At 45.3% G+C, this 26,688-nt stretch overlaps 1 protein-coding gene across 1 annotated transcript in view; it reads left to right on the forward strand.

Moving 5' to 3' along the window:
- Positions 1-26,688, forward strand: part of SLIT3 (slit guidance ligand 3) — a 584,433-nt gene that overhangs the window by 416,386 nt on the left and 141,359 nt on the right. Inside the window, exon 6 of the mRNA XM_040630315.1 lies at positions 18,156-18,227. Coding sequence (XP_040486249.1) covers positions 18,156-18,227 — 72 coding nt within the window. The remainder of the gene's footprint in view (positions 1-18,155; positions 18,228-26,688) is intronic.

Here is a 26,688-nt window from a genome sequence, read left to right on the forward strand (position 1 = left end):
CCTAAACCGCACAATGAGGAAGATAAAACCCAACTTAGGTGATCCTTAGGAGTTAACAGACAAGAGAGAAGCGGATGGGGAAGACGAGGTGGCTGAGTGATGGCGATTCAACCCTGAGCCCTAGAGTAAGAGGACACCTCCAGGCAGTGAAACCTCAGTTAACTGTTCACAAGTTTCTGGAGTCTTCTGCAGTCAGGCTTTAAAACATTTCACTGGGGTTGAAACAGAAGGGGTTTTCCCATCATTTCCTAAAGCAGATTATCCCTGCCCCCATTCCCTTTTCTCTGCTTTTTACTGCCCATGCCTTATTTTAAATAGCCCAAGGGATTCCTTTGGTCTAGAATCAGCCTTAGGTATGTTTCCCAGCTACAGGGAAAACATACAGACCACAAAGCCAAGGTTCTAAACATGAACTCTACCTTAGAAAGGGTCCCCTTGTGTTCTCCAAAGAGAAGGCCAGTCTCTAGCAGTCACATCTCGCATAGACCACTAAGTGACGCTCTCAGTGCCGGTGACCAGCTGCTGATGTTTAAAAGGGCTCACTTCTACATCCCCCTTTGTTTTGCTGCCCAAATCTAAAGAAATACTTTCACTTAGAGATAACTGCTTTTACTAAGAGATAATCTTTACCCAAGGAAATGTATTTTGAAAACTTATTTTACACAGCAATTTTGTATCCGTTGAAACTAACCTTCTATCAGTAAAGCACTATTCTTTGACTACTAAAAAATAAAAATAAAAATAAAAAGGCTCTTCTCTGCCCTAGGCACAAAAATCCCAAGGGCCCCAAGCTAGGGATTTCTGCCTTGAATTTTGAGGGGCTTCCTTATTGTGTACCTCGGAGGCTGAGTGGTTTCAGTCAGGCCTTTTGGGTCCTCTTCACATGTCCCAGGCCATTTTAAAGCGAGGGCCGGCACACAACTTCCTTTTGCGTCTGTTGTGAAATTGCTTCATAACATTTGCACCTCCCTAGCAATTAAGATGGCCCACGTGCAGTTCGGGGAACCTGCCGTCAACCAGTGTAATTGAGTTGTGAATGTGCAAATTTTCTCTGCTGGATTGTTCATCACGGAAGACGAGCCTTCTCAGTAGACTATTAATCCAAATGCCTTTTCTGGAATCCGCTCCTTAATGCAATTAGATTTCCTAAAATGAATGCCTTTCTTTGCCCATTTTACTACTGAGACAAGCATGAGCCGTGCTTTTATAATAAGTGGTTTGGCGAGCACGCGGTTCCTCTACTGCAGCCAGCCTCTGCCTGCTGACTTGAGGACTGGAATTCGGGGTGCTCTACTTAGAGTCCTAGACTTAACCAAGCCAGAAAGGACTAGAAAATGCAGTCCATACCTCTCCTTTCTTAAAAGGTGGCAATTTGTCCAGAATCCTTCAGACAGTGGGCAGGAATTGTGACCAAAACCTGGGTCCCTTTGACCTGTGTCTGGGACTTGGTACATAAAGGTGACCGAGTGATAACACGGGGAGGTCTGTGCTTTTGGAAAAATAGTTCACTGTTACCCAGAGCCATCCTAGAAACGAGAGGCACACCATGACATGCAGGGAGGGCCACACAGGGAAGCACCAGGGTCCAAAGGTAGAAGCAAAGGGAAAGCCTAGACCACGGCCTTTCCTGAGGTTTTCCTGGAAAAGGCAAGGCAGGCCAGGTGAACAGCTTGGGATTGGCTAGTTTGAACCATTCCAGTGGCCCTAGTGTCCCGCTGCCTGGCCCTGGGTGATTTAGAGAGGAGGTTATTGGCCTGGTGTGTGTGTGAGAGAGAGAGGTGTGGTTGCAGGTATGGACTTAGGATCGGTGGTTGCGTAGGAAAGACAGGCTTCCTGACAAGTTATTTACTATCTTCAGGAATTAACTAGCTCTGGGAGAGGCGGTCTCTCCTCAGTCAGCAACACCCCCCCCCCCAAGATGTCAAGCAATCATAAAATACAGAAAATGAAAAATATGATGGATATACCCCTAAATCCCTGGCCTCGATTCCTTTTTAACCCCCCACCTCCTCACCACACTCCAAGCCCGGGATTGGAAGGGCCTTGGATTGAAAGGATCAAGCATCCCTGGATTCTAGCGGCATTCAGACTTGACAATACAATTTAATCATCATTCACTGTCTTACTTTTTTTTTTTCATTGATGTATCGTACGTCACTCTTCCCTTCCCAAGTAGTGTGACCTAAGGGGCTTGTGGTCAAGCCCTGACTATTCTACCAAATGTTATCTTAGGATTTCAAGTAATTATTCCCCTCTCTGATCCCCTCTTTCCTCTTCTCTTAAAAATGATGGACTTGGACCAGATAGTCTCTAAGACTGATTCCAACACTGAAATTCTACGACTCTACAGTTATCATCACCCAGACGGCTGGAACCTCCTTCAGCAGGGCAGAGGGCCATAGTTGGTGATACCGTTAATGACCTAGAAACAAACAGTGACGCTCCGAAGTTAGGTGGCTGGAACAGTAGGCAGGCGGATGTTTCCCAAGAAATCACAGTGTTACGGTTTGCAATCAGGGCTCAGAAAGTAAGTCCCAGGCAGAGAGCTCATTAGGACGGAAAGACTTGGCTATCCCACCCCCTTCCTCCCCTACTTCCTCCTGCTCCCACTCCCGAATAAAACAAAAAGGTCATCTTCTCCTACACACACACACACACACACACACACACACACACACACATTCTTTTCTGAAATATGTGGGATGCATAAAATAGCAAATGCCGTCAGATCTCAAGTTGGGCAAATACAGAGACAGCATTTTCAGTCTCATTGAAAAGTAGTTGTCAGAAATATGCCATTCATTCAGAGTCTCTAAGTGCTCTGTCAAGCTTTAACTTGATTAAAATTGAAAACCACATTGCTTGAAAACCAAACGCAAAATCGAAATCTCTTTACTCAGTGCTCTTAGATTCTGAAGCCTGGGCTTATGGATTATCCTCAGTTAATTTATGCCATCTTTGTGCCATACATTAATTTTGAATATATTTGTTGAAAATTTCCTGTAGCTTGCATTTATGGTTGTCAGAGGGGCTTTTATCTTGAAAAAAATGGTGCTGGTTTTAATTACAATTCTAAATAGCTTCATAACCATCGTGAACCCTGGATTTACATCATCTTTATGACAGCCGCGCGATTCCCACTTTATTGATTTTGTCATTTGCTTCATTGCAGTTAATGCAAACCTTTTGTACAGACACAATTCTGGTGCTGCGGTCTTCTTGGAGGGGTTCGTATAGAACATCGTGACCGAAGCAGACCCCATCCCTCCGCCCCCTGCTTCCACCGCAGTGCTGACCAAAGGAAAAATCAGGACGGGAAATAGTTCCAAAGTGGCTATCCATCACAGACAAAGGAAATGTTAGCTCTGACTATCCAACCCTTTCCTCTGATCAGATGGGTTCTGACTTTTCCGTTTTGAAGTCCTGTGAGATGGCATCGCTCGCTGAGGCAGGACTGTGGGGTTCACCCCACCCCAAGCCTAGCGTGCCCTCTGTTCAGAGATCTGCGGCAGTGGTCACCCCTTTCCACATTTCACGTGCGAAGCGCCCTGCACCCAGGCCGGCCAGGGGCAGGGGGACTGAAGTGTATTGGGATGCAAATGTGTTGCAGCCTCTGCTAAGGCTAACCCCAGAGTGTGAGCGCCCAAAGAGTGAGTGAGGACCTAGGATGGAACATTGGAAACTTGCATGGTGAATTTGAAAAGGAATTTTTTAAAGGGCAAAAATATAGAATTCGAGAACTCGGGGAAATATATGAAGACGAACACTTCTGTATTTGTATCCGTCAGGTACAAGCCGCAGAAGGGCAGCAACGGCTGAGGGAACCAAGGGTGCCGGATGCCCCATAAATAAGGGAGGCTGCTTCCGGGCATTTTTTGGACAAAAGCCAGGACCTTAACCAGGTAGAGTTGGGATGGTTAAGAAGACAGCACTTTTGACCTGGAAATGACCATTTTCCCTTTCAGCTCCAGCTTCAAAGGGCCTTGCTTTTCCTAAACCAAGGGTTATGAGACAACTAGCCTTTAGCTGGATTGTAAAAATAGGGTGAGCTTGCCAGAGAGAGCAGTGCGAGTCCAAAGATCATTCCTGGAAGAGAGGGGGTCCCATTTCTCATGTCCTGTAGGGGCAAATTTGGCAAAGTCCTAGAAGGCTTTCTCTGCCTGCCACGGCCCCTCCTAGAGACTTCGTGGTGAAACACTCAACTCGAGGGTATCACCGGAATGGCCTTCTCCTCTTCCGCCCTTAGAGGCTGTGTTCCCACATCTACACTCTCATTTTGCTCATCCCCTGTTTGATGGGGGAGTCTAGCCTTAGCTTTCTGTGGTCACCGTAAAATTATTAAATGCTTTTCAAAAGTCGTCTCTGTGACTAACGGGATGGAGAAAGATGCCGTTTCTGACCAGGAAAAGGAGACGTTTCAAGGAGGTAGAAGGAGCCACAGCAGCCTGACCCCTTATTTCTAACCCCATAAACATCCAAAAGTTTGAGAGAGCTGGTCTTATCCTACCTAAGAAACGCTACGTGATCTCTACCCATTAGACACTGTTGCAGGCTGCTGAGCTCAGTGGGTTTCTGTGCAGCATTTTCGCAGAAGTTAATACCACATTTCATTCATTCTTGTATTTTTTTTTTTCTAACCTGTTCAGACCTCCAGGGTCCCCATCCTAACTGTTCCAGGCAGGAGGAAACTCATATTTGCATTCTCAACATACTGCGTTAAAAATAAAGTCTGACTCCTCTGATAATACCTGTAATAACAAAATGAGAAAATTCTCATGTGAGGACTTTAGGGGCTGGATTAAAATTCCGCAGCCCTGAATATTCAGCTCTGGAGGGGTGCACAGAAATCATCTTTTTCACGGCTTTGTTTTACCGATAGGGAAATTTTAGCCCAGAGAAGTTAGGCCATGACCCAGCAAGGTCAAAGATCTTTGTCATTTGATTCCCGAGCAAACTTTTTATTTTTCCACTAAACCACACCATCTTAGATAAAACTCTACTGCTGGCAAATGAGAAAAATCATTCTTTTTCCTTTCTCCCCCAGCATAGTGCTGCTTATCCCTAGTTCCGAAGCGTAAGCCATGTTTTCATTTCCCTTTCCTGGAATCAGGGGAGGAATTAGAAGCTGGTTTCAGCCTTGACATGACCAACTAAGTAGCAGTAGCCTCAATGGAAAGCTGGAAACCTTCCCTTGGGACGTGGAACTCGTCAGTAGAACTGGCCCTCACCTTGCACCCAGGCGGGAACTGTCTCAGTGGGTTCCAACACTTTCTGTCCTTTGTTTTTCTGGCCTCTTCTTCCCACTCCAAATTCTTTGGATTCGTTCAGCTCAATGAGACCATGTGGCCGCCCCAGAGTCTTGAGTATCTGGAGAGGGAAGAGTAGGGAAAGCAACTCAGAACTCTACCCAGCCTTCTCAGCGGGAGAGCCAAAGAACCAGTCTGAGGAAAGGCAAGAAGGAAACTCAGTACAATCTACTGAGTTATCTGTGCTGGCTGCCGATGGGGAAGAAGGAACAGTGTCGTGGAAAATACAACAGAGCGGCTTATCCCACAACATTGCACATTTGACTTGGGAAGCGAGCCGATGACTGCTACCCGCCCCCTTCCACCAGGTTTACCAGCCTCGTTCTCTTTGCTTAAACTGGCTTTAGTTTTTGCTGAGTGCCGAGTGACTGCTAGTATCCCCACTAGGAGAGTTTTTAAATTTGCTATAAATAATCCCCAAAAGTCGGTCAGTTAACTCCCCGCATGTTTTTCTCCTTCATTCTCTTTGCTCTTCGGATGCCAAGATATTTCTTTTCACGTCAGATGGAATTGGCTTTACTACCTGATCTGGCCCTGGGCTTCCTTGCCTTTGTGATGATGCCACAGGAAAATTACCCTCATGGTGTGATGCTCTCATAAGACTCCTCCCTGCCACAGAAAGAGCAAGCCCCTCTTTATTTTGTGTGTGTGGGGGGGGAGCTGGAATTCATACAACAGAATTCATCATTTTAAAGTATACACAATTCAGTGGCATTTCGTGCACTCATAATGTGCGACCATCAGTTTTATAAACCATTTTGTCCCCCCAAAAGGAAACCCCATACCCATTAAGCAGTTACTCCCATACCCCCCATATCACCAGAACCTGGCACGTGCCAATCTGTTTTCTGTTTCTGTTGATTACCTGTTCTGAATATTTCACGTAGATGGAATCATACAGTATGTGTCCATTTATATCTGGCCCTTTCACTTAGTACAATGTTTTCACGGTTTGTCATGTTGTAGCACGTGTCAGAATTTCATTCCTTTTTTATGACTGCATAATATTCCATTGTGTGAATATCTCGCAGTTGTCTACCCATTCATCTGCTGATGAACATTTGGGCTGTTTCTGCCTTTTGGCTATTGCAAATAATACTACTATGAACATTTGTGTACAAGTTTTTGTTTGAACACCTGTTTTCGATTCGTTGGGGTATATCCCAAGGAGTGGAATTGCTGGGCCATCAGATAACTCTATGATTAACTTTTGAGTGACCACCAAACTCTTTTCCAGAGCAACTGCACCATTTTACACTCTCACCAGCACTGTGGGAGGGTCCCTGTTTCTCCATATCACTTTCCATCTTTTTGCCTCTAGCCGTCCTAGGGGGTGTGAAGTGGTAGCTCATCGTGACCCCCTAAGGGTGTGTGCCAAGCACTTCCTGTGTGCTAGGCACTACAGGGCAGGTACAGTTGTGAGCCAGACAGATCCTGCCCCTGCTTTCCTATTGCCGGTGAGTCCAGGCCTTCTTCACTCTTCATTAAGAATAATGGTAATGAAAGAGAAGCTAGCCTTTTCTTGCAGCATTTCAGTTCTGTGTATTAGCTGGATTGAATGTAGTTATCAGCACCGCCCATGTTGCTGAGTTTTGATGCCCCCTTTTTTAGCAGTTAATTACAGGGACCTTGATATCCCCTTACAGTTTGAGCTTATGAGACATATTTTAATTCGCTTCTGCTGCCACAAAGACACCTTTGAGTGACACCTCACTAATGGCCACTGCCCCTGCACATGCCAGTACAGGACCTGGTTAGTACTGCCCAGTTGTCTCAGGTTGTGCAACTTTAGAAGACATGCCTGTGTCACCACTGGTGGAGGCCGTGCCTGGGAAAGATGGATGAAAATCTGTGCCATTTGCCAATTGCCCAGATCGCAGAGAGACATTTCCTTGAAAGTGCCCCAACCTTGCTCAAGAAAGCACTAAGCTGTCCCAGGCTGGTCAGAAGCTACCTGCCAGGTCCCAGAAGTCAGCCGGAAATTGTAGCATCTCCTTAAGGAGTAGGTGCCTGCTTCCCCCAGTGATCCTAAGAGTTAAATGGCCTGAGACTTCCAGGGAATCCCATTGAGAGACACACAGAGTCAGCAAGGGGACACCGTGGAATGTACTGCCCTCACCTACCAACTTCCGGGTCAGAAGGCTTGCAGGCCACTGAAAGCAACTGGGTTCCAGTGACCACTGCCAAGACCAAACCTTGACTTTTCTCACTAGGCCCTTCCCAACTTCCTCTGTGCCTCATCACGCTGGTCCTTCCTGCCTCTTCTGTTTGGGGAACCCCTTCTCATCCATCAGGGCCGACCTCAGAGGCCACATCCTCCAGCAAACCTTCCTGTGCAAACTCAGCAAAATGAACTGCTCTCTCCAAACCCTCCTGACCCTTTGGTCATCCTTCCATTAGAGCACTTATTTCACAGTAATAGGGCCAAGTGTAAACACAGGAGGAAACCAAGGTTCAGAGAGGTTACGTAGCATCTTCACGGGAACTCAGCTAATACATCTGAGAGTCAGGGTCAAATCTGCCTTCCTGACCCAGGAGCTTCAGGGCTTAACCTCCATTGCTATCCCCCTTCTCTCTGACTTCCAAAGTGCAAAGAGAGGGAGCCTATATTAGGCCCGTGTAGACTTAATTATATTCAGTTGGGAAGATGTGTACCAAGTACACGGTCCTAATCGGAGATGCCCAGCTCAATGCTTGTTGCCTGATAAATGGTGACGGGGTACGACTATGTGCAGTTATGATTGTGGCTGTTTTCTTGTGATCATTTGTAGTGTAGGCCACAGGGAGTCACTAAAGCCTTGTGTCCCGATTAAGGGATGTTAAGATTAAGAAATTATACACCACTGGGGCACCCGGCTGACTCTTGATCTCGGGGTTGTGAGTTCAAACCCCACGTTGGGTGTAGAGATTGCTTAAAAATAAAATCTTAAAAAAATAGAAGGAAATTACACACCACAGACAGCAGTGTGGCAACTGACTATTTTAGGTGCTCAACACATAACTTGGTTGGTTATTAATTGAAAAAGGTCACCGAGGAATGGGGTTCAATTTTATAGTCACTCTCCCTAAAGGTTCTCACCTATGGGAATTATAAATACGGGCCCATGTTGACCTCATTCTGCCAGTAAGAGAAAAATTTGTATTTTCCCTCGTGGAGGTTTTTGATGGCTTCTCATATTTCAATCTCCTATCAGCTAGAGAAATACAAAAAGCATGTGAGTGTGCACTACTGCCCTCAGTCCAGAAAAATATATTGACTATCTCAAATAATAGATTCTTTGGCCTGGGACGGAAGAAGGGGGGGATAAAGGGATAGGCTCAAAGCACAGAAGGATCTGAGTAAGATGAACAGGAACTTTTTCTTAAGAATCTCATAAGAAATTGACCTCAGGCCGCGTCACTTCAGATCTGAAGGAGACTTTAGAGATTATAGAAGATGAATTCCTGTATTTACTATTATTTATTTCAAAGGAAAGAAAATGCCACAAATACATTTTCAGAGTGCATACATTTCGTTACTTTCATACTCAGAACTTCCATTTGGGCTCAATGTTATTCCATTTTACAAATGAAGAAACAGATTCAGGGGCATGGATGCTGTCTATAAACTGGGTGTCTTATAAACAGCGGGAAGCTGTTTCTCACAGCACGGGAGCCTCGGATGTCCAAGATCAGATCCTGTGTCCGCTGAGGGCCTGCTTCCTAGAGGGCCCACTGTCTTTATGCTGTAACATCACATGGTGGAGGGGACAGGAATCCCTTTTTGGACTCCCTTTTATAAGGACGCTGGTCTCATTCAGGAGGGCTCTGCTCTCATGACCTCATCACCTCCCAAAGACCCCACTTCCAAATATAATCACCTAGAGGAGAGGTTTCAACATATGAATTGGTGTGGAAGACACATTTACACATTCAGTCTATAGCATTCTACCCCTGGCTCCCCAGATTTCATATCCTTCTCACATGCAAAGTATGTTTCATTCCATCTCAATAGACTCAAACTCATTCTAGCATCAACCTAAAAATCTGAAGTCCAAAGTCTCATCTAAACTGAAGCTGAAGGGGGCCGGACGCCTGGGTGGCTCAGTCTTGGTTTCAGCTCAGGCTGTGATCTCATGGGTCCTAAGGTTGAGCTGCCATGTCAGGCTCCCTGCTGAGCAGGGAGCCTGCTTGAAGATTCTCTCTCTGCCCCTCCCCCCACATGCAAAGTCTCAGTCTCTCTCTGTCTCTCTCAATAAATAAATCCTTTTTTAAAAACATTTTTTATTATGTTAGTCACCATACAGTACATCCCTGGTTTTTGATGTAAAGTTCGATGATTCATTAGTTGCGTATAACACCCAGTGCACCATGCAATACGTGCCCTCCTTACTACCCATCACCAGCGTATCCCATTCCCCCACCCCTCTCCCCTCCGAAGCCCTCAGTTTGTTTCTCAGAGTCCATAGTCTCTCATCTATGGAACATGAGAACTAGGAAGATCAGTAGGAGAAGAAAGGGATAAAGAAAGGGGGGGTAATCAGAGGGGGGAGTGAAGCATGAGAGACGATGGACTCTGAGAAATAAATAAATCCTTAAAAAAAATAAAGTGAGGCTGCAGGTATGACTCATTCTGAGCCAAATTGCTTTCTAGTTATGAACCTGTGAAATCAAACATGTCCTTCCAAAATGCAGTGGTGGGACAGGCATAGGACTGACATTCCCATTCCAAAGGGGAAAAATAGCAAAGAGGAAAGGAGCGACGGGCAGGTCCTGAGCAAGCCCAAAACCTTAAGACTAGAGAATGATCTCAGGCTGCGTGTTCTGCCTGCGGGGCCCACTGGGGCAGAGGTCCTGCCTTCCGGGCACACTGAGGCAGGTATGAGTCACTTCATTCATCAGCTAGAAATTTACAGGAGACCTAGTCTTCTATTTTATAAAAAAAAAAATGGGTAGCAAAAGTTGAGAGCCTCCAAAAGCTTACTTAGTATGGTTTGGAAATTTGCGTAAATTCACAAGTCCTTAAATTTCTACATGAGAGGGGTGTCTGGGTGGCTCAGTCATTAAGCGTCTGCCTTCGGCTCAGGGCGTGATCCCGGCATTCTGGGATCGAGCCCCACATCAGGCTCCTCCGCTGGGAGCCTGCTTCTTCCTCTCCCACTCCCCCTGCTTGTGTTCCCTCTCTCGCTGGCTGTTTCTATCTCTGCCAAATAAATAAATAAAATCTTTTAAAAAAAAATTTCTACATGAGAGATTCACGTGATTCTCTTAAAGGGAGACAAAGATCTTTCGAAGTCTTAGGAGGCCATCCCTGTCCTCCTTTGATGTGACCTCGATGGACGGTCAGGGAAAGACCCCTGACCAGCCCGGAGTAGAGCTGCTTACGACCTGTATTTGAAGGAAACCCAGCATCGCGCCTGGGCTCGGACACCTGCCGCCGTCTCTGGCCGGAAAGGGATACTCTGCTCTGCCTGCTGCTTGTTGCTTATATCCATGTGGCTGGAATACTATCTGTTGAGTCCAACGGGAAAATTTCTGAAACCCTCTGGGTGGGTGGTGGGATGAAAAATTTAAAAACTCTGAACAGTATATGCTGATTGACTTAAAACAAACAAACAAAAACAGAGATGTGGAAGATAACTTTCAGGCCCATTAACAAAAGCATATTTCATCTTCTGGTTTCTCACTCCCTTTTCCCTTTACCGGGGAGGAACCCCAGATGGTTATCGCTCAAGAGTGTAACTAGGGAAACCACAAACCTGCCCCAATTGCTATGGAGACAGCCTTTTATTTGTTTGGCCTCTGAGTATTCATGACCTCAGCAAGGAGGCCAGTAAAATGCTGTGCTTCTTACAAAGACATTTTAATTCCCAATGAGGAAAGTTGAGAATGCACATTAGGACGTCTCAGCAACTTTCAGGGCTCCCCCCAGCTCAGCTGTAGTTGCGTTTGTAGAAGGACAGCCCATTTTACGGGAGGTGCAATGAGCTGACATAACTGAAGGCTGAGTTTGTGAATCAACACACATTTTACGGTTTAGGAACACTGGTGAAGAAATGCTGTGCAGAGAATAAATCTGTCTCCAGTGGAGTCAACCCCAGGGGCATAACTGGGGACCAGCCACTGCAGTTTGCCAGGACTGGTGAGTTCCTCGGGATGGGTCACGGAAGTTTCAGTGCTAAAATGTGAAATTTCCAGACAATCCTTGGCAAGTTGGACATCCTAGGTATGAAGCCCTCTGGTCCCTAATATTAGGTTGACACAAGAAAGGATGGATTTGAGCTAAGCCTCAAAACACGAGAGCACATTCTGCAACAAGAACCAAGTGTCCTTGGTCCCCTGGTCTAAAAGTTGCTGCGAAACGAATAAAACTCTCGTCGTGAATACAGGATGTGTTCGTTTGATTTGCTTTTTGGTTGGTTGGTTGGTGTTTTCGTTGTTGTTTTATTTATCTAGAAATGCTAGAAATTGGTTTCAAATTGATACTCGTCCAAATTAAACGAGAGCTCAGCTTCTTCCGAGCAACTATCCTTCATGCTAAATTGGTTTGCAGGGATGTTCCCCCTGCATTTTTCAGCACAAATTCATTTGCCAAATCCCCAACAAACCGGAAACTATGTAAACACAGAAGTGGAGTTATTGATATTTCCCAGTGATGTGTAAAACACCCCTTTATTCTCCAAGGTCTGGTGTGCCTCGTTGGTGCTAATCCATCATCTGTGTTTGCATTAGTGTAGAGCTGGGTTTCAGGGCATCTACTGGAGTGGCTGAGAAGGTGCATATGTTGAACCGCAATAGGATACATACTTAATAAAAGGTATTATGCTAGCCACGTGGCAAGGTATGCGTAAGGATGCTTGTTGAAATAGATTCATGCTTCAATTTTTAACTACGTTCTAAGCGGGTTGTTCTGATCAGAGAGCTTAATTAACCTAGGATTCTATCCTTTACAAAGTAGGTTTTGTTGGTTGAAGTCTTTGGAATACTAAAAATCATTTAATTATCTAAATATATCTGTAAATATGACTAGATATGGGCACATTAAATTTCAGAGGTCAGCAGTCACTTTAACTATTTTATAATATGCATTTGCATTTACATGCATACGATAGGGAGATATTACATGTAATTATTATGTAGGAAAAATAGGTATAAAGTTGTCAGTTCTATAGACAGGACTCTTTGTGGATACATAAATAATTCATGGATCGGTAAACATATCAATATGCATGTATTCTTGGGTCTGGTGGACAAGTGTACCAAATGTGCAAAGTAATAGATTCACCTCTTTTTGTTCATGTGAGATGTCGTTTTAATGTGGAATTACAGTAGATCCTTAATGATGAGAAGTAGTGACAATTCCTTAGCGGACTGTGGCTTGGATCATGTGTTTGATTTGCCTACAAAATGTGGCCGGTACTCAATTATATGGGGTGTATGCCTTTCTTTTGAACATAGTTTTCCCCTTTGCCAGTTAAAATAACCTTGAGTTTTTCTTTTTCTTTTGAAGACCCCAGCCAGCAGCAAATACTTCTATAATTTGTTCTTTGATAATGATTGTTTAGAATGTTAAACTGTCATAAAAAAACAACCTTCAGAAGCGATACTAGATTTCTTGTTTTCTGCTTAAAGGACAATGGATAATGGGAAGAAAAGAAACAGTCTGTCTGGGTTACTTGATGTTTTGTCTTCTGGCTTGTTTTAAGAAAGCAGGGATTCCCCAAGGTTGGTTTTTTTGTTTTGTTTTGTTTTTTGTTTTGTTTTGTTTTGAATAGTTGCAACATTCTGTTTCTCCTCAGTATGGAAAAAAGAGTACACTTGGAGTGTGGATATGTAGGAACATATCTATTTCATCAAAAACAAATTTAAATTAGTTTCGTTTTTAGAATTCTCGTATACCTCTGACGATAATTGAAATGTAAAAACCACAGGCACCAGCTTCTTCCAAAAATTTTCAAAGGATGTCTTACACTCCACTCTGTGTCCTAGGCGCCTAATACAGTGTGAACATCTACTAACACTCAGTTGCTCTTACAGGTTAATTAATGGTTGGATTCCGAGACCATAGGCTTGCTTTGAATTTGTACTAAGGATTCCCTTGTGAATTTCACGCAGAAGTTCTTCTACTTATCGTGCGCATTTTGTGTAGGTGGTTTTGCTCGGAAATTAGCAAACTGTTTGATTCCAAAGAGCGCTGGAACTTAGCTGCTTCGCCTATTGAGCATGAGGACTGCAGTACCTCTAGCTGCAGCCTCGGAGCATAGGCTGCGGCTGGATTTGGGGCCCGGAGCAACAGTGCCCTTAGGCTAAGTTTAACCATCCAAGGGCAGAGATGCTGGGGTCCCCCAGAACATCTGGATGAGAAGTAAACATCTGGATGGATGTGCCTCGGTATGTAGACCTTGCATCTGGATGAGTAGTTGGGAATTCTACTTTTCTTCCAGAAACCTATTTCTGGACATTTCTATCTTTCAGGTATTTTCTCCTCGTGGGGACTCAAGAGCATCGTGGAAATCATGAAATTTTCTTTCTTGCTTTGTTGTTGTTGTTGGGGCGTACGGGGCAGTGGTTAGGAGACAGGTAGATTGCTCTTAATATTGTAATCAGGTTTTGTAAGCCCTTTGAAAAAGATTTAGATATGCTTCTTTAGAACTGCAAAAATATTTCTTTCCTGCTTCAATTATGAAATTCGAAATAGTGATTGAAGGAGATGAATTGCGATAATATTATGCTTACGAATGGGAATTCTTACAAAAGCGCCCTCTCGCTGTCTGCCTTTGGTGAAGAGTATTTTAAGTCCTCACTCACGCTGGCTTTCCTTTCTGACTTGTTTATATTCTCAGAGTATAAAAATACGGTAGTCAGGAAGCTCCTCTCGGGGAGTCTGCATTTCGTTCTTGTCGGAGGAGTCCTTTCTAAATGGACTCTGGTATCATTTTAGCACACATTGTTTGGTGAAATCTGAGCTGCCCAGGGAAATTAGAGCAGTTAATTTAATATCATGATGTGTTGGGGCTTCCAGGCTTAGTCACAGGCAGGAGAGTGTAAATCAAATGGAGTTTTCTGTATGAAGTAGACGACAATGAAAGTCGCCTCCAAAAAACAGCCACACTTCCCTCCACATGCTGCCTTCCCGCTCCTCATCTTTGCCACAGAAATCTCATGTTACCCCAAGCATCCTCTCCAAATCCTCTCCCAGTGGAGGTCTGTGAGGCAGAAAGCTCCCCATGTAGTCAGAGAGGGAATGCTCCATCATATAGGGCACAGCTGGGCGGCGTAGCTCATGGCTTAGAGCCTTCTGCCGAGGAGTTTGAACCCAGCCCTGCCGTACCTTCAGTAGACGGACTCCCTCTGCAACCGCGCATGGCCAGCTGGGAAGTCTCTGGCACTGTGTGAGGCACCAGTGGTAAAAATGGATTCAGTAGCAGTATGAAACATACCTCTTACTGCCATGGAAAAATAGAAAGATCAGGCATCCTAAGACTGCGAGGCACCAGTGGTAAAAATGGATTCAGTAGCAGTAGGAAACATACCTCTTACTGCCATGGAAAGATAGAAAGATCAGGCACCCTAAGACTGCTGAGTTCTTCGTGCTCCCATCGTCCAAAGTTCCTCCTGCACATCCATGCCTCCTGAGTAACGGAGTATGGAGTGAGCAATGGGCTTTTTGATTTGTTTTTGAGAGGGTCTTTGAAAGAGTCCTTTCAAAGCTGCAAAATGGACCTTTGACCCGAGAGCTTAGAACACAGTTCAGCGGCCTCCATCAACCCCCAGAAGCAAACTTCTAAGTCAAAATCTTTGGCCTTAGCTCTAGAAGGTTCTCTGTGTGTTTAGTAGTACTCCACTCCTAACACCTGCAAAGGAATGGTGGGCTTGCATTTATTTCGCATCGCCCACCCCATGCTTGGGGACTAACTTTTGTGTATCTGAGATGTAATTTTGAAAGAATAAGAAACCTTGTCTGAAGCAAGTATGTATTTACTTTGCTTTAGGGGCCTAGCTTATTTGCATGAAATATCAGGATTGATTGCAGACAATTAATGACCTTTTACGAACACTCTGATACTCAGTGCCATAAAGATATTAATAGCTGGGCAGCGAAGTAATTCTCAGGTTTTCATTTGCTTGACAAGCTCCTCCTAGGCCTTGTACCCCCGAAGACCTCCCTGATGACCAACACGAATGGGAAATGACTGACGACCAAGGCTGGGATACTGTTTATCTGTGGGTAGAATGAAAAGAGACAATCTTGGTTATAATAAAGGTATAGCACACTTCTGCACAAATATTTGAAATTTTGATACATTTCATACATTCTAAAATAGTCTATAAAAATACACCCACAGAAATGCCGCTTCTATTACAGCTCAGTTTTCCCTATGACTAGGTGTCGGCTTGTGCTGCCCAGTGAGCCTGTTTGAACATCACAGAACCGATCACGTAGGAGACCTCCCCGCTTTTAGCCTTACAGCGACCAAGTCCCTCCCTAAGGCTCTGTTCCCGCGGCGCCAGTATCGCTGGGCAGAGCGCTGACGGAACGTTGAACAGTGGACTTGGTTTTTCATCTTTTGCACATCTCCTTTCCCCCACCCTTTTAATCTCTTTCCACACTTCATTCTTTCCCTTCTTTCTATGAATTTCCCTTCCTCCCTACAAATGGCATTCTTTCCATGTAACATTCTGTCCATTTAGAGTATCCTGTTTGGTTTCTCGTGCTTGAAAAGAAAAGGAACAGAAAGCATCTCACAAACCCAGCAAATCAATAATATTCTAATAGCAAGGACCTCTCTGAAATGTCTGCGCAGAAGCAGATACACCACGAACTGCCATCGCTACGCGCTACCCCAGGCTTCTCAGTTTGATGATGTAGATACTTTCTACTTAGGTGGATGGGGCCCTTTTTGCCGAATTCAGCATATTTACTGAACAATTTCTTGGAGCCAAAAGCCAACCCCACTGCATTTCTGCTTGGTAAGGTTTGGTGGCCTTGATGTGGGGCAGGGGTTGTTGATTCATTGGCCCTTAAACTGATGATAAATCGAGACACCGGGCAGCAGGACTAGGCTGCCTTAATAGAACCTTTGCAGGGAATCAGCGGCCCCAGTACTTACAAGAAATCCTGGGAAAGGATGTTCAGCAAACTCATGTTAAAGAAGACTCCGGAAAAATTCCAGGTAGCGAGGACGCTGAGATTTCACCTGAGTGGGCATCAGCAAGAACTTTGAACGCTAGACGTAGACGTTGTCGACCTAAAGAGTGTTTCTGCTTCTTGAGATACCCTTTGCCACTGATTTTTAAACCCTCAATGCCTAACCCTTTTATCGGGAGCATTTATTGAGATGATTCGGTTCCCCATAATATCGTGGCAGAGCCCATCTGTTGTGACACACGACATCAGTCTAATTGTACATGTTTCATTCACGTGCGTTTACAGAAATCCTGTATCTCTCTGGTTTCTCGGTGACAATAGTGTTTTAATTGTAATTCCGCCTTCCTGCAGCAGAACATAAAACCCTCCGTGAGGGTTACCGAACGTATCATCGACACATCCGTTGCACAGAGTTGTTGAGATACGTTAGTACAAGTCACAAATGAAAAATTCCAGCATCAGGAAATCCCTTCACCTGAGAGGGGCTAATTTTTTTTCTTTTTCTGAGACAAAAGAAAAAAAAAGTCGATAAGGGAGTTTTTCAGTACAGTCATACTTCTTTCGGCCATTCCCCCCAAAGACCGTGGCGTGTCCTGCACACAAAATACAACAGACAATCTGGCTCTAATAAACATTTTCTGTATACCATCTTTTATTTTCGAAATCAGATGACTGATACATAATGTGAGATTTGAGTTGGAGCGTGGTCGTGACTTACACATCACACCTATTTTGATTTAGGGATAATGGTATTAATTTGTTATCCTTCCACTAAAATACCTCAGTCCCCAACGAGAATGTATGTTAGTCGAGGCATCCTTTTAAAAGACATTATTTTCATGCTCATAAGATGGAAAGGGAAATAAAAAACGAGTCCCGAAATAGGTGCATTTAATTCTCCCCAATTTAAATTTAAGTGGTACATCTTTAAGGCAATAACAATATTCCTTTCCTTCCCCCATCAGGAACGCTTCCATCAATGGATTTCTTTAATGTTGATGGTGGTTGGTGCAGTTTGAGGGGCTCTGTAGTTAGTCAGAAAATGCTTCAATAGAATGACCTACCAGATGGGCCCCATAACAAAGCACGGAGGCATCAAACCACCACAGACATTTGGTGCTTAGAATAATAAAAAGACTATAAAATTAGATTAGTTGAGTCTAATTTGGAATTGGTATATTCCCCATGCACCCTCACTGCTCTTGGGCAGATAAAGCCTCGAGATTTAGCACTGTGTCAGAGCAGAAGACTGCAACTTCCAGTAAAGGGAGACGACGGAGAGGGAGAGAGGGAAAAAAGCATTCTGGGAGGTCGCGGAGGGCAGAGCAGTGACCTCCAATGATTTACAGGCCTTTAGCTTAATGAAATTGTTTCAGTGACATGACGGTAAGAGCTCGTAATGGATTGGATGCCCTAATGTAATGAAATTACTCCCTTCTGCCTAAAAAAAAAAAAAAAAAAAAAATGCGCAATTAATATTTACTGAGACCTGACAGCCTTTGGTGCGCTCGTCTGTGTAGTTCTCTCAGACAGTCAGAGAGCAGAGACGGAGCAGTGTGGCAGACAGGCTGGCTCTGCGCGAGCTCCTGGCGGGGACGAGCAGAGCCTGCCAGGGGTGGAGGGACAGGCGCTTGGGTGGCCGGGGATACCCGGCCCGGGCCGCCCGGCTCCTCGGCGCTGCCCCCACTCAGCCTTCATGCCCTCCCCTTGCTTTTCCACAGGCAACTGGACAACAACCACATCAGCTGCATTGAAGATGGAGCCTTCCGAGCGCTGCGCGATTTGGAGATCCTGTGAGTTGATTCTGCGACCGCTGCCTTGTGTGCGTGTGCGTGTGTGTGTCCGTGTGAGGAGAAGAGAGGGGGAGTGTGTGTGCAGGGGGGTCCGTGTGGATTGCATTTCTGTGTCTTCTGCTGCAGTGCTATTAAAATTGGGAACCGGGAGATCCCTCTGGCTCACCTTGGCCAAAGTGTTTGCAGGCAGCAAAGTGTGATTTCTCACCTCCCACAAACTGGGGTTCCTGCTAATTAAGTCTCAATTGAGTCCTTTCTCCCCCGGTGCTCCAGCGGTATTTGTTGCCGGATGGAACAGATGGACTGGAATAGCCCCCCAGCGCCTGCCAGAGCGTTCAGGGAGAGTGTGTTTGAATGTGGGCATGGGAAAAGACAGGTTACAGGTCTGGGAGATGCGAGAGGGGCTAGCACCAAGGGGTCCATTGAAATCACCCAGAATCACAAAGGGACCTTGGCACGGGGCTGGGGGGGATGCCAAACAGCCTGGTAAAGTCTAGTCATTGCCATTGCTCCTGGGATCTCGCCTCGGGTTTAAATGCAAACTTTAAGCAGTAGCCTTAAAGTGGCAGGGTGGGAGAAAGATGAGAGGAGGTAGGATCCCACCCTATATACCTTGTGTAGCTGCCTTTCTGTGTCCTGGATTTTCCAATGAGTCTACCCTGACTTCCAGGGGTGTGTTGGGGGCGGAATTCAGCTAGGAATCATCTTGCGGTCAAACTAAAGTTGAATTGTGTAAGAAAATATTTTGATTGTTGTCACCCAAAGCGACACTTCCAGCTGTGCCTGATTTGGAGAAACCTAGAAAGGAAGGCAATAGAGCCTAGTAGAACTTGTATCAGGAGATCTGTGGTTCAGTCCCGACTCAGCCCCTAATTGGCTGTGTGACCTTGGGCAAGTCCCTTCCACACTCAGAGTCTCACTTTTCCCATTTGGAAAATGAAGGGTTTGCTCCTATACCTCGGGGATGACTTCCCCTTTCCAAATCCTGTAATTGCTTGGTTCTAAAAATAATTCTGATGGTACAGTTCTATCCAGTGAATGATAGGGTAGGATTTGTTGAGCATCACCCTGAAAAAAAAAAAAAAAAAAAAAAAACCCTAGTCACTAGGTTACATATCTCTGACTTCTAAAGGAATGAATAAATGTCAGACGAATGAATGAATGAATGAATATATAAAAATGTCCCTTTCTACCTTCCTTTTCACCTGGACCCGCAGACAGTGGGCACGGGTTAGAGAAAGCCTCTCCACGTTGTGCAAGAGGAAGGTGATTCCAAGAGGAATCACGGGAAAGAAAAGGGGATGCTGATGCTGCAAGGTGCCGGGAATCTGATGAAAGCCGCGAATTCCCAGGACAGAAGCGGCAGGACCCATAGCGAGGGAGGTCAGGCTGTCAGTCCTAAGATGGATGGTGGCTCCTCACGCAAACTCTGACCCCGGAACCGGCAACAAATGCACGTCTGCTAGGGAGAGGATGCCAGCCCGTTCGGTGACTTAGGACTTCCCTGATCAGGAGACTGGGGCTGAGAAGGGTAGGCGCAGTTTTCCCAGCCTGCAAAAAAAGCATTTCTAGAGAGGGCTGCTAGGAGCATGTCACCCTTTTCTTCAGGAGGATGAGAAAATTCCTTGGGAAGAGACCAGGAAATGGAAATCACCAGCTGCCACAAAACAGCTGTGACAACCTGACAGCCCGCATGTTAGCTCTCTGTACTAGGAGTGGTGGTGCCTTGTCTCACCAGGAAGGCTGTGTGGGGGAGAGGATGGGGCTGTACAGTCAGACACACCTGGGCGCAGTGGGACTTTGGCCAAGCTACACAACCTCTCTGAGTGTGTTCCCTCAACTCTAAGAAGAGGTGGCTTCTGTCCCTTCCATTCAACTTTCTCCCTCTCATGCCCTCATCCCCATCAAACCCCGGAACTGGCTGCTCTTCTCTACCCCAGTGTTTGCTGTTTTTAAAATGTTGGTATATTATAGCATGTTGGTACACCAGGTTTCTCAAACTTGAAGCTTAAAAGCCTATCGTGGGGGGGGGGGAAGTAGTTCTCATTCCCTATTATTACAAAGAGACCACAGGATCTGATTAGTTTACCTTCTCAATTCCAAACAAAGCCAGATCAATAGCTTTGTTTTAAAGACACTCTCATTTGGCTTCACATGGCTAAGTACTTAAAATTAATCATAATCATTTATTCCATGGGTTTTTAATTTCCAGCCGAGGCACACAGCTTTGGAACCATCTATCTTAATGGTGAGCCATTCTGAAATTGGCTGGAGCTGACATCTCCATTTAAAGAATCTCCCCTCCCCAACCCCAGACCTTCCAAATCTCATCTGCACATTGACATTTTATAGCAATTCTCTGTAATCACAACTTAGGAACCGTAAAGAATCTTGACAATGAAAGAATAAATAGGAACTAAGTGAGGGTATCATATATTAACTTAATAAGTTCCTGAGAGAGAGAGGTTCAAAACACACTATCCCCAGAAAGGTCATCTTTAAGTATCTAAAGCTTTAAAAGTCTGCAAATTAAGAAGGCAAGCTAGAGTATTACAGGTGTGTTTTCTCTCTGACATTAGGCGGATGAAATAAAAAACAGGGAAGGACTCACGATCACCCCCATGGAAAGCTCTCTCACAATTAACTTAAGGAAAGTTTGTGCACATCAACTACTGGTGGAAATATTGCACATGGAATCCCCCTGTTGTTCCATTTTTTTCTGTGGATGGAACTGCTGTAAAACTTCTTCCCATCCAGGCTGGTCCCGCAGGACACACAATGGGAATTGAGGAGGGGAGCCTTTGAGAGCCACCGGTGGTAGAGAGAGAGGAATGGGTACCGGGCTGGAAAAGGCTATGACATCTGCTCACTTCATCCTCATTTTTGGCTCCTGCCCGGTGGGGGATGTCTAGCATAGAATATGGTGAACAAAGGAAAAGGGCCACCACCCTCCTCCCCTTCCCAGAGAGCCAGAAAACGGACTCAGAGAAAAAGCGTACTGTGGGTGAAACTCCTCAAGGCCCCGGGGCCACCGCAGGGGGAGAATCATGGCGCAGAGGATATTGCCTTTGTCGCATCTGTTGTGCAGTTACCCGTGCCCTCCAGTGGATATGGTGCTCTTAATACCTTCTCCCCTGCATCCTCACAGCCCTCCTCCTGCAAAAGACCCATCTCAAAGAAGCCAGGTAGCCGCTTAACTAGTACGCAGCAGAGCCTGTGTGATTAACCATTCGACCAAGCTGCCTTCCCGATCCGTGTTGCCAAGGCTCTCGTGGCGTTGGCTCCCCAGGAGCATGGCCAACAGGTGCCACAGAGTGGTGGGAACTGGCCCCCGAGAGCTGGGCTAGGCGAGCTAGCGGTGAATCACAGTCCTGCCCAGGAGAATGTTGGAGCCTCCCACATGCTTCTGAAATTGTCATTTCCTTTACCCAGTTAGTGGGTCCCCACAAAGTTGAAGGTAAATCAGAACTGTTGGGGAAAGAAAATAGTCCTGCTTTTTCACTGAGTTACATTGTAGTCCAGAGACGATTTATTCTCGCTTCTGGACATCACCAGTTGACTCTGTCATTCAGTGGTTTGGGGGCTCCGTTCTTCAGACTGTCCCACAATCCAGCCCCAGCTTTCTGTATAGCCTTAAGGTTCTTAACTGAGAGTTTCTATGACTCACATGGCCGTCTGTTGCCCAAATCGCTGGCCTTTCATTTCCACCTGTTCTATACATTTGGTGATTCACATACTCGGTTTCCTCCAAGTTGGGCTTATACTGCAGTCGAATATGCCGAGACTGCATTTCTGACCCTGTGTGGTCAGGAATCGTTCGTCGTGGTGCTCTGTGCTGGTCTCCTGGCCAGCTAGGTTGAGGACCGCCAGGCACTTTGTCAGGTATACCAGTCACCTCCCTGCCCAAATGCTGTCCTGGGTCAGAAATGTTTTTAATGAAAAAAAAAAAATTAAGAGCGTGGACAAATGAAACAAAAATAAGAAAACCTAGCTAATAAAATAATTTTTTCAGTAGTACTGCAGGGGAGGAGAAAAGATTTTCAGACATTGTCTCCTGACAACATGTAGCAAATCAGAAGTTCAGTAGATACGCTGCCAAAAATGCCAAGCGAAAGATGTCGGGAGCATAGCCTGAAAATGCTCACATATTCCAGCGAGTAGCCTGCCCTTGATAAAGAACTGGTGCAGCTAAATTGCATGCAGGTCCAACACGTCTGCAGATAACCAGCATGTGTTGTTTTGAAGGTCCCCCTTCATTTAGGTCACTTGCCCATTTTGGAAATTCACTGACATTATTATAGGCTGGGCCTGTAAGGACCTTGGTTTCCAGAATGACCTCTTATTTTGAGATAAGGCATAGAGAGACTGAGAAGAGGCAAGAGTGAGGCCCAGGCCAAGTAACACTTTGTACCCGGGTACCCCACGTCCCTCACCCTTGTCCAGGCTCTGGCTTAGAGATTTGCCAAGGGAAACAGCAAGTTGGCAGCATCAGGGGGACTAGAACCTGGGTCTGCTGACCCCTAATCCCATGTTCTTTGCCCACATTGGACACCTTTATGCAACTAGGCTGTCTAGAAAAGGAACCCTTGGTAAGACCTGGGATCCCAAGCACAGTTGTCCTTTCAAAGTCATTATTACGTGTTTTATTTAGGAGATTTGGGGAGGAGGGCAAACTTGAGTACGTGACAGAATCAAAGAATGATCCTGCTTTCTGCTCTCTTGAAACCAGACGTTGCAAACTAGATAGACCCCAGACTATGTTGCACCCACAGATGAGTTTTTTCAATCCTATTATTTTTTTAATTGAAATTAGCATCTCATATTTTAAAATTATAAAATTTTTCCTAAAAGTACAGATGCCCAGCTTTGGGTTTCCGGTAAGCCAGAAGCACTGGCAGCCCTGGGCTGCATTTCTGCATTGTGACGTCAGTTGTGGCTAAAGAGCACATTCCCTCCTTAGATGGGATGCGTAGACTCTACTTTCCCACCGACCTCCATTCATCTCAGCTACCTGCCAGCCCAGGTGGCCCCTGCTGTAATCCACCCAAGAAGCAAGGACACACTGCGTGTGCCAGCATGGTGCCAGGGGCCAGAGACAGTAAAGCTTTAGAAGAGCAGATTCTCTGACAGATCAGACTCCAGAGGCCAGAGCTTACCAGAGTTGTTGAATGGACATGTATAAGCAGAACCAAGTGACGTAGAGTCCGGGACTCCCAAACTGAGCAAGGACACCACAGAAGCAAGCAGGAATCTTGTGCCGCATCTTCCAGAAAGCTCTTCTCATGAGTTGAACTAGCCTCCAAATTCCCTTTGATTTTAAAGCGCTTGTCATTGGGTCTATGCAATTGATGAGAATTGAGATAAACAGCCCCTACCCAGTTTCATGTTCCCTGGACCCCTTCATCACCCCATGTACTGAGCTCCTTCTTAGCCCACATTTAGAGAAGAGCAATTCAAGAGTTAAAGCAGTGGTGGGTGGGAATTGACCAGACTTCTCAGGTAGATATTCAACCACATCCAGGCAGGTATAACATGGCCTGACCCCAAACCCCACTCGTAGACACAGAAAAATGGAGAAGAAAGTCCTTTGCTGGTGTAAGAAGGAGGCGGGGACAAGAAATTAACAATAGTCCTAATACCCAGATCAGGGTGTGCTCACTCCTGTAGCATGGGGTTGTTGTCCTGGCTGAAGGGTGCTGAACGTTGGGTGTAAGGACACTCATAGACCTTGTCGGCCCAGTACAGAAAACCCAGAGCTTTATACAAACGGAGATCTATCCTCCACTTCAACTGAGCTTCCTCTGAACATGGAACTGGATGCTCTGATTAACAAATAATAATTATTGTTTTTTTTAAGATTTTATTTATTTATTCGACAGAGATAGAGACAGCCAGCGAGAGAGGGAACACAAGCAGGGGGAGTGGGAGAGGAAGAAGCAGGCTCCCAGCAGAGGAGCCTGATGTGGGGCTTTATCCCAGAACGCCGGGATCACGCCCTGAGCCGAAGGCAGACACTTAACAACTGAGCCACCCAGGCGCCCCAACAAATAATTAATAATAGCATATAATACAATGGTTTTATAACAATGATTAGTATAGTCACTATAGATACTATAATTACTGTTACAGCCTCCAATTCTTAGTGTCTGCTCTCTTCCAGGGACTATGACAGACTAGAATGCGGCCTTTTATGTAAATCCTCACCACAACCTTACAAAGTAGAGCCTCTTAATCTCATTTTTCTAACGAGGAAACCGAGGCTCAGAGAAGCTAAATGACTCGCCCAAAGTGCCCCTGGCAAGTACCTGGGCCTGCTCTTCAAGTCGCAAATCCAGCTCTGCCTGGTATTTGAGCCCCTGCACTTCACTGCTCTGCTACAAAAAATTAAAATTAAAAAATGCATTCTGGAGCGTACATACCAGAGAAACAATTATATGCATTAGTAAGATTACCGGCTGTTATAAATGCCCACCATGATTCAGGAATGATCGTTCTTCTTTTTGAAAAGTTGACCCACAGGGTGCTCAGATCTAAACCTGTGACCTCAGCTTAATCAGCATTACATCCGATTCCACAGAACCACCCCAGACCTGGAGGTATAAGGCCACAGTTGCCCTTGGAGGTGTTAGAGTCCTCCCATAGGACTGGCTGCCAGTCCAGCTTCACCAAACTGGGTGGTTTGGGCTTCATTTCCTCACTGAAAAATAGAAACAATACCAACCCCTTAGGCTAGTGTGTGGATTAAAGGAGGTACCATGGGTGTAGGTCTAGCAACTAGCAGATACCCAAGCGGAAGGCTCGCTACAACCGAAGTTGAAGGACACGCCTCTACTGTCTCACTGCCTTATTCCCAGAACCTCACACCAACCTGAAACAAAGCAGGTAGTCATTTAAAGTACATGGAACCGGGGCACCCGGGTGGCTCAGCCAGTTAAGCGTCTGCCTTCAGCTCAGGTCATGATCTCAGGGTCTTGAGATCAAGCCCCAGGTCGGGCTCCCCACTCAGCAGGCAGTCTGCTTCTCCCTCTGCCCCTCCCGACCCCTCCTTTCTCCCCCCTTCCTCCCCCAGCCCCGCCCTCCAGGCTCGGGCTCTCTCTCTCCCTCTCTCTCAAATAAATAAACTCTTTTTAAAAAATAAATAAATAAAGTACATGGAACCAAATTCAGTTGAAATTAACTATCCAAATGGAAACCTACTCCACCCCAGTCTCCAGACTCTTTGTTACGTTTCAGTCCTGAATAGAACTAAGATTGTGATTGCCCCAAAATTATTTTAAATAATGATGTAGTATTTTACTGAAACAGCACATTTCTCACATTACCTTTGTTTTTTTTATTCCTCCAGCTAAATGACGATATTTTTTTATTACCTATGAACAAAATTAGAGCCATAGTGAAAAGTGGTGTTTTCTAACAGACAAGACTCATTTTCATTTATTTACAAGGTATTTCACCTGGGTTTCTCTGGGAGCTGAAAACATTTGTTTCAACAGAATTTGGAATCAGGGTATTTAGTCACAACATAGTTTTGAATATAGAACTGTCACTGCCTAATGAAAGTCTTAAAATATTTCCAGAATATGATTTTTTTTTGGTACTGTGCTACAAATTGTGATTTTTTTCAGGCAATCAGAATTAAAATTGCACTTTGTGGAAGGTACCAGTAACTTCCATTCAGCCCCCAGGACCCTAGGAAAGGAACTAGGTTTTCTATAAATGTTCTCATGGGTCATACAACACACACCCCTCCATCATAGTCACCCAGGCTCAAGGCTCAGTCATAGCCATGTTCTTAAAATGGCTAGCTTGGTTTTGAGAACATCACCTTAAGGAAAAAGTGAAACTTCCTTTGAAATATAGGATAATTTTTTCCATTTAAATAAGCAGCACTTTAACAGTTCAAGTAGCTAGAATTGGTGTGGGGGAAGGTATTCCAGTGGTTCCCATTTGATTGCACTTTCTTGTTAATTGAAGTCCTGTTTAGTCTCTGAATTGAAAATGCGTTGGTGTGCAGTCCTGGGTTAAGAGGTACGGTGAAGGTCGTTGACCTGTTCTTGAGCAGAGGATCTGTGAATCAGTAGGACTCCCATTATCAACTGCTCCTGTGAGTAGCACTTAGGTGAAATCAGGTCATGGAAGTCTTACTGTTCACAGGGGCCACAGACTCCAGCCACCAAGTCCCTAGGCTGAAATTCTGGCTTGACAAACTAGGTTTGCTTTGTCCCACCTACGACAAACCAGAAAAATAATCTAATCTTTGAAAAAAAGGTTCCAGAGCGTTTCTTCTTGGGGGCAAGATGAGGCCAGTAGGGAAATACCACAAAGCTACCAAATGCACACAGGGGTCAGTTCACTCCCAAAAGGGAGCTCCTACACCAGTTTGCAAGTGCACTCCTGTGCCGATGGCCAGCCTCTATCCTTTCTCTGTCCCCTGGCAGCAAGCAATGGCTTCAGTGACCAG

Source organism: Ursus maritimus, unplaced genomic scaffold, assembly GCF_017311325.1.
Source record: "Ursus maritimus isolate PB19 unplaced genomic scaffold, ASM1731132v1 scaffold_15, whole genome shotgun sequence".
NCBI classification, from domain to species: domain Eukaryota; kingdom Metazoa; phylum Chordata; class Mammalia; order Carnivora; family Ursidae; genus Ursus; species Ursus maritimus.